The following is a 15195-nucleotide window of genomic DNA, read 5'->3' on the forward strand; positions in this document are numbered from 1 at the left end:
CAGAATATTCTGAATTAAAATAATCATAAGTTTCAAGAAGTATAACTTTTCTAAGTTTTAGATAGTTTAAATACGTCAATTTAGATACAGTTTTATAGTTCCACAAGTATTGTGGGGATTTGATTTTTTATAATAATCCTTGTCGGACGTATGATTTGTTTATTCGAGATTTCGAAAATAAATCAATATGTTTTGGACATTCAAGTATTGAAATATATTTTATGTTTAAGTAAGAAAAAAAGACCAAAAATATATATATATGTACTATTTTCTATACAGGGTGCGTAGCCAGATTTTTCAAATAAAAAAAAGCACATTTTAAAAACTTTTAAATACTCAAAAAGTATTTTTAATCACTGTCCAAAAAAAAATCATAGCAGGAATAAAAATTATTATTTTCTATCGTTTAAAGTTCTTAATTTATAAACATGAAATCAATAAAATTCCAAATGTTTTGAAAAACTTTTTATAATAATGATAAAATGACTAGTTTCTGACAAATATTGCACAGAAAACTGTGAAAATCATGCATTTTTTGTCATTTCGAATGACAATCGACATGGCAAGAAAAAAAAAACTCTTTTTATATATTTTTAATTTCATATCTTTTAGATATAAAATTAAGCACTTTTTTCAAACCCTGAATAAAAGATGAACCTTTAAGGTTCTTAAAGAAAACTTAAATAAAAAAACGCTACGCACCGTGTCTATAATATTCTGTTTACAATTTTTGAAAAATTTTATTTAAATGTTCTTAGTGACTTAATAAATCGAAAGCGAAAATATTTACTTACTTTCGCTACAATCATTCCAGCTAAACTAATACGAACTCTCGGATGATGTAAAAGTTTATACCTTAAATCCACCTGAAAAATAAAAGAAAATAAAAATATTTATTTCCATTTTATTTTTGTTTTTAAAGCAGTAATAATGTTTTTTATTACAAATAAATAATACGAGATTTGTTACTTACCCTTTATAAATAAATAAATAGATTGAAAAAGACAAAGTAGTAAAACCATTTTATTTCCCTTCCCTTTAAGTAAGGTTTTCTGGAAGGTGGGCAAAAACGAGTCAAAATAGCTCCGATACAAATAATAGTCGAATTTGAAAACCCCGCGTACTCGAAATTGAAACTACGCACCAATGCTTACATTTGATTAAAATGCATAGTCTCAAAAGTGATGCAGAGGGAGGAATGTGTTAGTGGCTGCTGCTGGTAAGATTCGAAACAAGGACCTCCGTTTCGGAGATACTGTGACAAATTTTTGCTCAATTTTGAGAAATCTTTTCATGGCGAGGAAATTTTTATTTCTTCACTAAGAAAGAGCAAAATTGAGCAGAAATTGATTTTACTACTGAGTCCTTTGTTCGAATCCTTCAAACAACGAACATCTCTCTTACACATTTCTCCCTTCAAATCGAGATCATGCGTTTTGCTCATAAAAGAGTATATGCTATTTAAATTTTATGCTGTGGGGTTTTCTTTTTACTACGTTTTACTAGGATTTTACTACTGCGTCCTTGGTTTGAATCCTTCCGGTTACCAACGAACATTTCACGCACATATTTCTCCCTTCAAATCGAGATCATGCGTTTTCCTCATAAAAGAGTATATGCTATTTAAATTTTATGCTGCGGGGTTTTCGTTTTACCACGTTTTACTAGGATTTTACTACTGAGTCCTTGGTTTGAATCCTTCCGGTTACCAACGAACATTTCACGCACACATTTCTCCCTTCAAATCGAGATCATGTGTTTTGCTCATAAATGAGTATATGCTATTTAAATTTTATGCTATGCCGACCAGTCTGTGTAGGGGGCAGGGAACTGTCCTTGCATCAGAAAGGTTCTGGGTTCGAATCCCGGGCAAGGCATGGATGTTTCTTTCCCTCTATCTGTGTTCTATGTCCTTTCTCCTTTGTGTGTGAATGTGTGAATGTGACCCGCCCTATAAACGGGTTGTGGTAGTGTGACGTGGGCGACGCTGTTCCACCGCCGTGGCTTCGCCACAGGTGCCCACTGGGTAACGAAAAGAGAATTAGCAATTCTGGCACTTTCTGTGGCCAATGGACAATAGCTCCAAGTGCCCGCCATTAAAAAAAAAAAAAAAACTTTTATGCTATGGGGTTTTCTTTTTTACTACGTTTTACTAGGATTTGACTACTGAGTCCTTGGTTTGAATCCTTCCGGTTACCAACGAACATTTCACGCACACATTTCTCCCTTCAAATCGAGATTATGCGTTTTCCTCATAAATGAGTATATGCTATTTAAATTTCATGCTGTGGGGTTTTCTTGTCGAGTTCTTTATTTGATTTTAAAGTATGCATAAGCAGAAAATGAAAAAGCTGAAATATGGTTTACATTATAACAAAAACGAAAAAATGAAAGAAGAAAAAAAACGTTGTGAAGGGTTATCAGAGAAACATACTTCTTCATTGTTGAATTTGTTAATTTGTATTCGATTCGAAATACTAATGGAATTTTCCATAAAATGAATATCCTTTTCATAATTCATTTATTATTACTATTAGAAAAATAATTACTTTGAAATTTATTTCTTCACAAGTATTTCAATTAAATCATTTATTAAAAATTACGGGAATAATAAGTAAATAATGGATTATTGACTAGGTATTATCTTTATTACAGGTTTCGAAAATCATTATAGATTTTAAAAAAATTAATTCACGGAGCCCTTGTTACCCTTCCAACGGATTACTAGAGTTCCGCGGAACACCATTTAGGAACCGCTGGTCAAATTAGAATTGCTTAACTTTCGATTCTTTTGACCTATTAATGAATTAAGATGGCTGCTAAAACCCACACCGAGAAGGTGGGGATCGAATTTTTAGATCTATTGAGGCTTAAGATACATAATTTAAAACAACCAGTTCCCCCTAATTTTTTGTGTATTCAATTAGTTATAAACTAGCTTATAACAAAAAATTCTAGTGTTTTTTTTCTCTCTTGATCCAATTGTAGCAACAATGATATCTTTTTCGAATCTCTTCCTGTATTATAGCTGTCACTGTGGGTTTATGACATAATATCATTTTCATTCCCTCAAAATGAATTTTTTAGAAGAAAAAAAACTTTTCTCAAAATGCGTAATCGCTAATCTAGTTGAAATTTCCGAACATATTTAACCCAGCGGCATTCTTCTAAGCATTGTTTAGCACTTGTGATGCTTTTTGTGATTAATAGCTTTCAAAAAGATTGACTTGAAAGGTCAAAATAAAAAAGAAAAATGATATTTCAAATAATGCAAGGACACATTATGAGAAATGGGGCATAGAGCACGTCATGTTGCCAGAGGGGAATATACACTTTTATTCGAATGGGTATAGAATTGAAAAATTACACCGATCTTCCAGTTTTTCTTGTTTAAGGAGAATTATGATGTAATATTTTGATTTACATTACGATACCATCATATTTTATTAACGCTAATCTTAATGTATCGTGACATCCGAAGGACTAAATGTCCCATTTTGTAAAACTAATTTTAAAAAGAATTTAGTTCACTTAATGTAAGTGATTTTAAACTTAGTTAGATCCAACGAAGGTTTGTTATTCTTCAATTTGTATTTTTTTTTTTAAATTTAATGTTGTTAGAAAAGAAATTTTACACTTCCTCAAATGAAAGAATTAACGACCATTTCATGAACAACATACAAAATGTGGCTTTAAAATAATTTTTTGCGAAAAAAATATTTTGATTTTGTGCAATATTATATGAAAAGTAAATATTTCTAAGTGAGAAAAAAAGAAAAAAAATGTTGAAAAAAGCATTTCAATATTCTATAAATTTCAATATATTCTATATATTTATTTTATATATTTCAATATTTTATAAATTTCAATATATGCTCAATATTTATTTGATATATTTCAGTATTCTATAAATTTCAATACATTCTATATATTTATTTCATATATTTCAATATTCTATAAATTTCAATCTATGCTAAATATTTATTTGATATATTTCAATATTCTATAAATTTAAATATATTCTACATATTTATTTCATACATTTCAATATTCTATAAATTTTAATCTATGCTAAATATTTATTTGATATATTTCAGTATTCTATAAATTTCAATTCTATATATTTATTTTATATATTTCAATATTTTATAAATTTCAATGTATGCTAAATATTTATTTGATAGGGGAGAGTGGGGTCAATTGTAACATGGTACGATTGTAACAGAGCAAAAATTTCGAGTGTCGGGCTCTAGATTTGGTTNTTTATTTCATATATTTCAATATTCTATAAATTTCAATCTATGCTAAGTATTTATTTGATATATTTCAATATTCTATAAATTTCAATATATTCTATATATTTATTTTACATATTTCAATATTCTATAAATTTAAATATATTCTATATATTTATTTCATACATTTCAATATTCTATAAATTTTAATCAATGCTAAATATTTATTTGATATATTTCAGTATTCTATAAATTTCAATACATTCTATATATTTATTTTATATATTTCAATATTTTATAAATTTCAATCTATGCTAAGTATTTATTTGATATATTTCAATATTCTATAAATTTCAATATATTCTNATTCTATATATTTGTTTCATGTATTTCAATATAAAATATATCTATATATTTTACATGCTTATTTTCAAATATTTTTTTTTCATACGAACATAACACATTTCTTATAAAAAATATAAAGGTAAATTTTATTACGTTCCGATGAGAATAATTAATTTGTTTGTATAAACTAAACAGCATGTACCTACTTTGGCTACTTTAAGTAAATTGTGCTAATCAAAATAAAGCGATTTTTAGAAACTGCATAAAGAGTTGGAGCATAATAGTTAGTACTTATAATTGGTTTAATTCTATTTATTTTAATAACTCTGTCGATTGAAAATATAGCATAGAAATTCATCAAATCATGAATCTGCTATTTAGATTGTCTTTCCCCGAAAAAAAAAATTTTATCAGTGTGGTTTTTAAAGCCTACCTTCGGATACCTTCAGAATTAAATGCTTTTCAGAATGTTTTTTGTCATTCAATCATTTTTACTTGACCTAGTATAGATATCCAAATAAAAATGCAATGTTTTAATTTACTTTTTGGCTACATGAAAATACAAAAATGACTCTTTGATCCATTGTTTAACATTGTAATTTAAGTAATTGGGATAATATTGTTTTAATTATCTAACCTTTAAAAACGATAAAAATAAATAAATATGTTACTTCCTCCATTGATAAAGTATTCCTCGTTAAGTATTCTATTGCGGAATTTGTTTAAAAATTCTTTTTCATCGCATTACTTAGCATTATTCAAGAACTTACATTAAAGTATTTTTCAAACATAATGAGCATTTTTTAAGAGAGTAGTTTCCTTATCATATCTGTCTGCCTTGTTTAAATGACTTCCTCGGGGTCATGTTCATTTTTGCAAACTTGTTCGGAATTGTTTTTTAAAGAATTTCATAACCCGAGGTCTTTTTATTTTGCCCTCATTGTAGCCTACTTAGAGGTATTGAATCTAAATCATAGATTGGTGGATTCACTTGAAAATAATTCGAAATATTTTTATCTTATGATATAAAGTATCAGAAGTTTGAGCTTAGTGCTAAAATCTTGGAAGTTTATGCATATAAGTATAACTAATATCTAACTTATGTGTGTATAACTAAGTGTTCTTAATATAAATTATGTTTCTGTTTAGTTTCTTGCGTAAATTTTCTTTGTTTAATGTCAAGTGAAGAGTTTATGTTCACGTCATTAATTAAATATTGAGTACGAATTAAATTTTCCAAATGATGTTTTTGATATGCATGTAACATATTTTAAGTTTTTTAAACAAAATACTATGTTAAATTTATTGTTGCCTATTATTGTTGCATTTATTTTTAATCGGAATTGTTACAGTCTGAATATAACTGAATATAATCGTAAATTTGAATATCATTGGTTAAATGGCTGTTTTTCGAACTCTTTCGTCAAAGTTTCTTTAAACGAAAGAAAAGTATTTAAAACCCATATAGATTTTTTACGAAAATTGTCCTAAAAAAACGACAATGATATATTTTAGTTCGCGGGCCAAAAAAAAGGCGTCGAGGGCTGGATGCGGCTCGCGAGCCGAAAGTTGGTAATCACTGGTCTAAGTTCATGAAAATTTGAAAAAAAATTCAGAAATTGTTTATAATTTTGAAATTCAGAAATTTTTTTGAATAATTCTGTTAATATTCATGTAAGTGAAAAAATCTCTCCAAATTGATTTAATAACTTTTTAAATATATACGGCATGTGTCCGGTTTAAAGCCCAGATAATTCTTTGTGTCAAAATGCTAAATATAGTTCAAAACTATAGCTTTGTATCAAGTTTAACTCTTTCAAGATCATGATTATACACACGGAATCGCGCGATTCTCCCTTCATGGCCCACATTATCACATATAAAACAAACTTTTCTAATTCTGGCAGGACACTAATTGAAAACGCAAGTGGTAAATAAAAGGCATACAGGTGATGAGTTCCTATACTTTTGCGTTAGGATGTGCTGAAGTAATGTGCGCATGACAATGCAAGAGTATGGAAATCTGCTTCTGGTATGTTTATCACTTACCGATTGTCTCCTAATTGTGTTGCCTGCCTCACACAAACTTGATCTCAATTCGGTACTCTCGTATAAACATAATTAGTATAAAAATGTCATTCAAGCTGTGCCTGATTCATCATTAGGCCTGAGAGGCCCCGACAGGTCTGCATTTCTATGGCCCCCCAAATGTTACAAACAATTCCTTTTTGTGCTTTTCCTTAAGAATTATCTATTAGAGTTATGAGTTTACAAAAATTGAAACAAATATAAGCTTAAATTTACTAATATATCGTAATTTACTTGTATTGTAAATAATTTGAAAACACTTCATTATTAAACAACATGTAAATTTAGTTTAAAGTAACGACCTGGGCCCCTGACAGTTTTGTGCCAAGGGCCCCGCATTTCTAGATCAAGCCCTGCATTCAAGTTGTGGACACTGAAATCTTAAGATAAAACCATGAAAAGCGTATATGTAGTCTTCAATGCATATAAATTGGGAGCATTCTGTCCTGGGAAAGCGCTTCTTCCCCGTTTTGCCATCCCTTGGACATTAAACACAAATTTATAAGTTATGAACATAAAATTTTTCTCGTTTTCACCATCATGAGTAAAATAAATAAAAATAAATACATATCTGACATATCTTGGAAATTTACACAATTTTTTTCCCCGTTTAACTTCTATCTAAATGATTCTATTTATACTTTTAATATTTCAATTAATACCAACAAAGAACACTTTTAAAAATCACATTGTTTTTGGCGCATGTCAGAATGCTTTTAGTATTTAATCGCTATGAAAGTGTACTCTCATATTAGCTGCATAGAATTAAGAACATCTTAAATGAAGTGATTAAGCAATTTTTTATTTAAATAATTAGGCTAATGATGGTACTTACCCCATTGAAAAAGCTGATAAAATATCTTTTTACATCTCTACTGTTGCCACCATGAAGAATATAAGATTCATAATCTACGACCAAAAGTACTTCGGGCCATACTGTGTCCGGTGATTGTCTTTTAGAACGGTGGTGCGTAAAATTTCCCAAAAACTCTTCCTCTAAAGGCACTATAAATAATAAAATTTAAATAAATAGATTTATTTATAACAGAAAATATATTCGCCTGCATAAAAAAGGAACTATATTCGCCTGCATATATATTTTTGTTTTTCATTTAGCCCTTTTAAAATTCAATCTCATTATCTACATGAACACGTCTAGACTTAATTTGCGTTCTAAATATTCTAAGCTCACATAAAGGTTCTGGGATCGAATCTCGGGCAAGGCATGGATGTTCTTTCCTTCTCTGTACTATCTGTCCGCAGTGTGTGAGTGACGTTGGCCCACCTAATATGGCGCCTCTGAAAGAGAAATCATCAAAATCGCCCTGTATATGCTTGAATTGACGGATGTTAACGCAGGTAGGCATTAAAAAAATATTCTAAGCTCAGGAATTTTTTTCTTAAGAATGAGTTAAATAACCCTTTTAAAAATACACCCCTGGTAAATTTTTGATAGGGAAAAATAAAGATCACCCAAACAAATAATGTTATAAAAAATTGAGCACATTCTTACTAATTACAAAACGCTTTAAGTTTAGAAACAATTTTATTCCTAATAAACGTACACACGTAAAACAATCCTGGTAAAATTACCAGGCTGTATGGTTATGCCATTTCTGGTAAAAAAAAAAAAAAACAACAACATAATTCTGGTTAAACCAATATATAAAGTTTTATTTATCCTTATCTCACGCAAACTTTAAATGGCAAGAAGCAAATATTTTTCGGAAAAATTCCAGGAATAAATCAAGAAATGTGTTTTCTTCGGAGTAAAATTTAACAAGATACAGTCAAAAATGTGAAACTGTTTTTAATGATTTTATTTGTTAGAACAATGCACTAAAGATAACAAAAACGATGAAATGTATTTGAAATTTCTGATTACCCCATTCTTTTCTACTCGTGGCAATATCTAAAAGCCTGTTTGTCCGTCTATTAAGCAATTAATAATATATATTCAGTAGACAAAGATTTATTTGAGTTCAAATTTTCAAAGGTTAATAACGATTTTTAAATTCCTTTGCGGGATTGGCGTCCTACATATGTCAATAAAACTGACATATTCCCTTGATATGTAGCTCTTAGGCCTTATATCTTTAAACCTCTTAACGGTTTTTAAAACTTTCGCAACTATACAATTGTTGCTTTTGTCTTTTAAAAATAGAGGATTCAATTTTAAAGCCTTTTGAAAACGGGCTTTTTAAAGTCGAAAAATACTTTAAAATAGAAACGACCTATTATTTTGATCAAAATGTTTAATCAACCTAAAGGTATACTTCTGATATAATGGAAGAATAACTAATGATAGAGTTCGGGAAAAATTATATCCATGTCTGTTTAAAAAGAGACTCCAGATTCTAAACGCTTTTCAGTGACAGAAACTAACGAAAAACATAAATGAAATCTAAAAGTTTATTTTATCAAACTAGTATCATGTCAAAATCTAAACCATTAAAATATCACGAAAGTGTTTATTTCAATATATATTTTCAAAGATTTTGATAAAAAACTAAGTATATTTTTGTACGTGGGTTATCAACCTTTTCTATACTTATGGGTATGGTCCAGATTTTGATAACATTTGCATTTTTTTTGCATGTTTTTGCAATTTCGTCTCTTTATCTCAATTAAAGCAGTTTTGGGGATTTTCCTTAAAATTTTAAGGAATTTTGTTAACATTATTCATCCGAAACTTTTGAAATATTTTAACGTTTTATAATTCAGTTCTGTTCCGATATGTGTAAAAATTGATTGCAAATATCATATTCTTCTTTAGTCTTTTGTTAATAACCAATAGTTATCAAGGAAATCTAGAAATGGAAATAAAATTATCAAGAGCATTTAATTTTCCAAAGGAAACTAAAAAGCGTTCTTGTAAAAATTGTCTCACTTAATATAAGTTATAAGAATGTCTTCTAATTGTCATTTAATTCAAAAATTGTATCGAAAATTTTAGTTCCACCTCTTCTGTGATTTCCTTGATAATAATTCGATGGATTTTGATAAGGTAGGATTTCGATAGCTTTTCCAATGTATTTTGATTAATTTATATATTAATATGTGGCCCTTTAAGTTCAGATTTTACGAACTTTATTATTTTTAATATGGCGTCTAAAATTATATAATTAAGGGTTATGATTACTGAACGACTTCAAATGTTTCGAGACTGAACGTATATACGAAAGAAATTGAACGATTTGAAGAAATAAACTTGAAAATGGATCTAGCGTTTGATGTTCACTACACTTGTTAGATTAACGGCACATGGCTGACCACTGTATTAAAGTACCAACCAAAGAATCGCTACCTAACCTCCTTCCAATGTCAAAGAAATCAGCAATTATAGAACAAAATTTGATGGCCTGAAATTCGGTCCAAACAATGCATAGAAGTTAAGGGTAGACACATTCCTTAATAGAATACTTTCCTGTTACGTTTCTAAGACAATTTCCCAAATAAAACCGTGGTAAAAAAAACTGCTGTGGTGTGTGGTCACATAAAAAAAGATATCGATAAGATCAATCGAACAAAAGTTATTTAGGATGATAAATTTTTATTTTGTGCACTATCCTTACAAAAATGTAAGGTATTTTTGAGGTTTATATAAGGTTGTTTTGAGGTGCCAAGGTTGATTTGAGGTTAATTCAAAGTCCATTTAAAAAACAACCTTAAAAGATCAATCTCCCAAGGTGTATAATCAAAGTGTATGAAGTTTTATTCACACTTGAGTTGATTTGGTTTTGATGGCAGTCTACTTTAGAACAACCAGCTTCGGGAGGTTCTTTTTGAGGTGTACGGATTATTTTTTCTGCACTTCCAAGCAAATACGTATATTTGAGGTGACAGTTATCAAAATCCCGAGGTCAAGTGATCGGCCGACCTCGTATATTCCAACAATCCCCCAACTTTTGGCAACGTCTAGATGATGACAACTCACCTTACTAACAATGGATAAACAAAGAAATTCAAAAAGCTAGGATTGGGCCAGTTACGATGTTCAGAAACGTCCTAACGCTAGAAGCTTCAGTGAGCAAATGAGGTACCTCTACGCAAACGTGATCATAGCGCCACTGCACTTCGACGTCACTGGTTACTGCGTAGCAGAGGAGTCCGCGAAGAGTTCAGCTATCATCTTCTTGCGTATCGGACTGGTGCACGTTGAATCTCTCAGGTCATAAAGTCCTCCAAGTTCCCATAACAAATAAATACCTTTGGGGGTATTGATCCAGAAGTTCCCTTGTCTTCTGGATTCGGTTCAAAATTACAAGGCTATGGAGTTGAGCATTCGAAGTCGTAAACTCAAAATTGGGTAGGCTGTTTAATGACGGTAAGGAAATGAAATAAAACTATACTTGGTAAAATTATGGGTCAGCTTGGAATAATGGAGCAGAACATTCTACAATTTAACTCCTTATTAAATTCTGTGAATTTTCACGATATGTTTTAAGGTATCGATATTATGCTTTAATGGTAAATCATTTTTTTAGATTGTATCCAATTATAGATTATCCAATTATATCCAATTATCCAATTATCCTTTTGATTATCCAATTGTATCCAATTATATCCAATTATAGATAATTTAGATTGTATGCTTAATGGATGTTTACGGTTTCGTCAGTTGCGTGTTGCAAACAAAGCAGATTGCGGCCAGCTGTCTGTATGTGACGTTTTTAGATATAAGAAACCGAGCTCTTTATTGCTTAGTTACTAATGCAAGCAGTTAATTTGCTTACGATATAGTTTTTGAAGTTATTTTACTATTAAAACTGGAATAATGTCATATTATAGACTATTTTTTTTTTATGTAGCAAAGAAATTTAACGCATTTAAAAAAATTGAATTTTTTCCATAGATATTTATTTAAAATTCATGAATAAAATTTATTTATGAAAAAATTCTGTTATTAAAAAGAAATTCTAACTTCTTACCGAATAAATTTTAAGTTTTTCTCACATTTTAAAGGCTGACATTAGGTTTTCAATTGAACGTGATTAATCAGCCCTGTTCAGTTACCTTTCTCTTCGAACATTTTCAGGGAGAAAATCATTAATTACGTAACCTAACGTAAAATTAACTAACATACTTGTGTTACATATTAATGTTTTTGTGTGTAGGCAGAGTATTTCGTATAGACCACCCTTCCTACATTCTTATTGAATCCTTATAAAAAAAAGAAGTCAAAAGTTTTCACTTTATAGGTAATTGTTTAAATAGAGAAAAAAAACCAAAACGGTATCAAAATCTAACGAATCATTACTGAGGAATACTGAACTAAAGACAACAAAACCATTTTACTGAGCAAAAAAAAGAGGAGTTAAAGCATAATTATTTCACGAGGGCCAGTGTGCTCAGTATATTGATTTCTCATTTGGTGCGGGTTCTAAGAATATAGATTTAAGTTGGTCATCACTGAACATCATAGATTAATAATTTTGTACATAATCGTTAAAGAATTATGAAACATTAAAATTGAAATTTATGAAATGGAAATCCCACTTCCTTGAAATTTGTTTACGAAAGTTCCTATTTTTTCGATTTAACAAAAGTATAGAAGTAAAAGTAAAGTATTCCCGCAACAACTCGTTGGGGACCAAGGGGCGCATAGAGGTTAAGCAGGGGTCTGTCCAGACATTTTGTGAAAGGTCCGCTTTTGTAAAATTGTGAAAAAATTACTCGTAATTTGTGAATATAAAATAAACGTCAAGTCACATTTTTTCAACCAGTTTCCTGCTTTTGTGAATTTGTGCAAATAGGGTCCTGTTACTGCAAAAAACTTTTTCAAGGAATTTTTAAATTGTAAATCGATGCAGGATTATGCTCAACACTGTAAAATTATAATTAAAAAAAATTGAATTTCAAAAACTAAACAGTAATTGTTGTTACTATATTAGAGATGCAACATACAAATATTTGGTATTTAGCCTATACTGCTGCAGCAAAATATTAATTTCGGACGAATAAAGGAAACAGCGTCTGCCGAAGACAAAACTTAGTTCGTTTACATCTGTCTTTCCCCCCCCTCTTCCTGGGAAGGGTTTATTCGATTAACAAAACAATAATGAAGATAAACAAATTTGTGAAGGGTCCGATTAAACGATAAATTATTTTGTGAAGGGTCCGTTTTAAGTTCAAATATTTTGTGAAGGGTCCGTTTTTATGAAAAGATATTTTGTGAAGGGTTTCTTCTAAACAGACCCCTGGGTTAAGGCTCTACAAATTCGAGACAAACGGCATGATGACAAACGGCATAAGCTACCTTTACTTCCTAGATAATCAGGTACCCATAGATATGAAGCTGGATGGGCTACAAGCCACCTCAGTGGAACGAACCCCAATTCTTCACAATGACAGTTAACCACTAGAGCTACCATCGTGACTCTACAAAAGTGTAGACTTTAAAATTTGAAAAAAATATTTATAATTTTTAAAATTTTTGCTTGCCTTTCTTTAGTTTCAATTTTCAATTACTCTTCAATTTATTACCATGTCGCCATACTTACAGTAATCTGAATGGTGATCCTTTAATACCGGACGCAATTTCTTTTTGTAAATGATATGTTTTCCTTTCTGTAATTTAGAATAATAAGAATTTGGCTTTTGATAATTTGAAACATTCGTCTTTTTCAGTTCCTCGGCTTCATCTTCATCCAAAAACACTTCATCATCGACAAATCCTTCATCATAGTCTATCATTTTCGGTGGTAATGGATGTATTACAAGATCATTTCCAATAGTTCCTTCCTAAAAAGAAGGAAGTTATTTTTTAATAATATGAATTTGAAGACCATATAAATGCAAATGTAGAAAACTATTCAATACTAAATGAAAAAAAAATCATAATTTTTTAGCACAGTTAATAGATATAACTTCGTTACTGTCGCTTAGACGCAATTATTGTAATTTATTAGTAAAGTTTCAAACTTATGACATTTTTATTATTCTTTTCCTTACTTTTCTAATTGCTGTATGAAACCATTAGATCATCATCCTCATATTCAACTATTATGCAAAGGAACAGTTTTTTTGTTGTGTGATATTTTTGGAACAGATCTTAGATACTTTCGTATGGCTGATTTAATATCTGTAATCAGTTTCTCTCTCCAAGCAACAGTTTTTTTAAAATTAATATCTTTAGTCTTTTTCGACGAAATGCACAAGTATAGAAACGGTATACATATAACAAGGGTTCTTATAAATATAGCGACTAACTTCTAAGAGAATTAAGGCGCATCTCTTGGATTAAAATTGTGTAGAAACCCATGTACGGAAATATCGAAATACGCCGCTAGGTGTGATTCCCTATCATGAACTATTTCTTTATGTATGGCATTTCCAGGCATGGTTTCCTATCAATTTCAAACCTGATGCTGCGTCTTAAGCCCTTTAAGTTTGTCGTAACATTTTTGCAATCAATGAAATATGTAACACTTTTAAATTTGTATATTTATGCAAAAAATTAAACTAAAGATTATCAATTAACAAAATCTGTAGCTTTAGGAGAAAACTAATTTCAGATTTGAAATCCTCACATCCAAATTAGGCAAGATCGAGTATTAGTCGAAATACAACAAAAAATTTGTTCCCCAATGTCATCAATCCACTGCTGAATGAAGATCAAAAATTTCGATCAAAAATTGCACATCGAAACTTCCTAAGATTTTCATCTACTACTTTTGCCCCATCTTATTCAACCTTGTTACTTTTCTTAAGTCATAAGATTTGTTGCCATTTGATGCCATGAGGTAGTTCATGAGCCAGTCCAAGATATTGCATGGTCTGAGATTGCCAACTGTTCGAGCTAAATGGTTTTATTATGAGGATTTTAAAGGCTTATTTCACTCGATTACATCAAAAACTTTTGTTTGTTGCTTTATCCAGATTTTCCTCAATACCAAGAAGAGAAAAGGTTCATAATATGAAACACTTTTTTTAAAATTAAAACTAGAACATAACATTTATTGTTATGTTCATAATTATAATCTAATGTAGGCGTGTAAATCATTACGGATTGGCCAATTTTGCAAAACTCGAAAGCACCGCAGTGTAACCTTAAAAAATAAAAATGATAATTTATCTGTAAAATCTACGAAAGGTGTCTTAATATTGGTGGAACAGTACCAAAGCATATTAAAATGAGCAACTTTCTACAAAAACCTAAACTGTACTCATTAAAATAGTCTCTACTCGTTAAATATTACATCTACTCGTTAAAATCTCGCTTTTGTTATTTAAGGAGTATTTTATGACATAAAAAGTGTATAATAAAATAAAGAAAGAAAGCTTTTCACTCGACATTTGTCTTAAAATAATACTTTTTAATGATGGACTTAACTCAAGAAAGATGTTTTTTTTCAAATAGAATTATAACCAAGAACTACAGCATTCTGTTTCCGCAACTGTCTTCTTTACACAAACGTTACACTGTACAAAATTCCGCATCAAACCACGGAATAGAGTTCTGGGACTTCAGGTGCATCATCCATGATATATATTTTACGGTGAAAACCATTTTCAACGTAAAATA

The 15195-nt window shown here is 29.9% G+C and overlaps 1 protein-coding gene across 2 annotated transcripts in view; it reads right to left on the minus strand.

Moving 5' to 3' along the window:
- Window positions 1-15195, minus strand: part of LOC107454008 (A disintegrin and metalloproteinase with thrombospondin motifs like) — a 217237-nt gene that overhangs the window by 13209 nt on the left and 188833 nt on the right. For both annotated transcript variants that reach the window (XM_043046467.2, XM_043046466.2), the window contains exons 6-8: window positions 13172-13412; window positions 7504-7673; window positions 795-866 (exon numbers count right to left, since the gene is read on the minus strand). In XM_043046467.2, coding sequence (XP_042902401.1) covers window positions 795-866; window positions 7504-7673; window positions 13172-13412 — 483 coding nt within the window. The remainder of the gene's footprint in view (window positions 1-794; window positions 867-7503; window positions 7674-13171; window positions 13413-15195) is intronic.

This window comes from Parasteatoda tepidariorum, chromosome 5 (assembly GCF_043381705.1).
Source record: "Parasteatoda tepidariorum isolate YZ-2023 chromosome 5, CAS_Ptep_4.0, whole genome shotgun sequence".
Taxonomy (NCBI): Eukaryota; Metazoa; Arthropoda; class Arachnida; order Araneae; family Theridiidae; genus Parasteatoda; species Parasteatoda tepidariorum.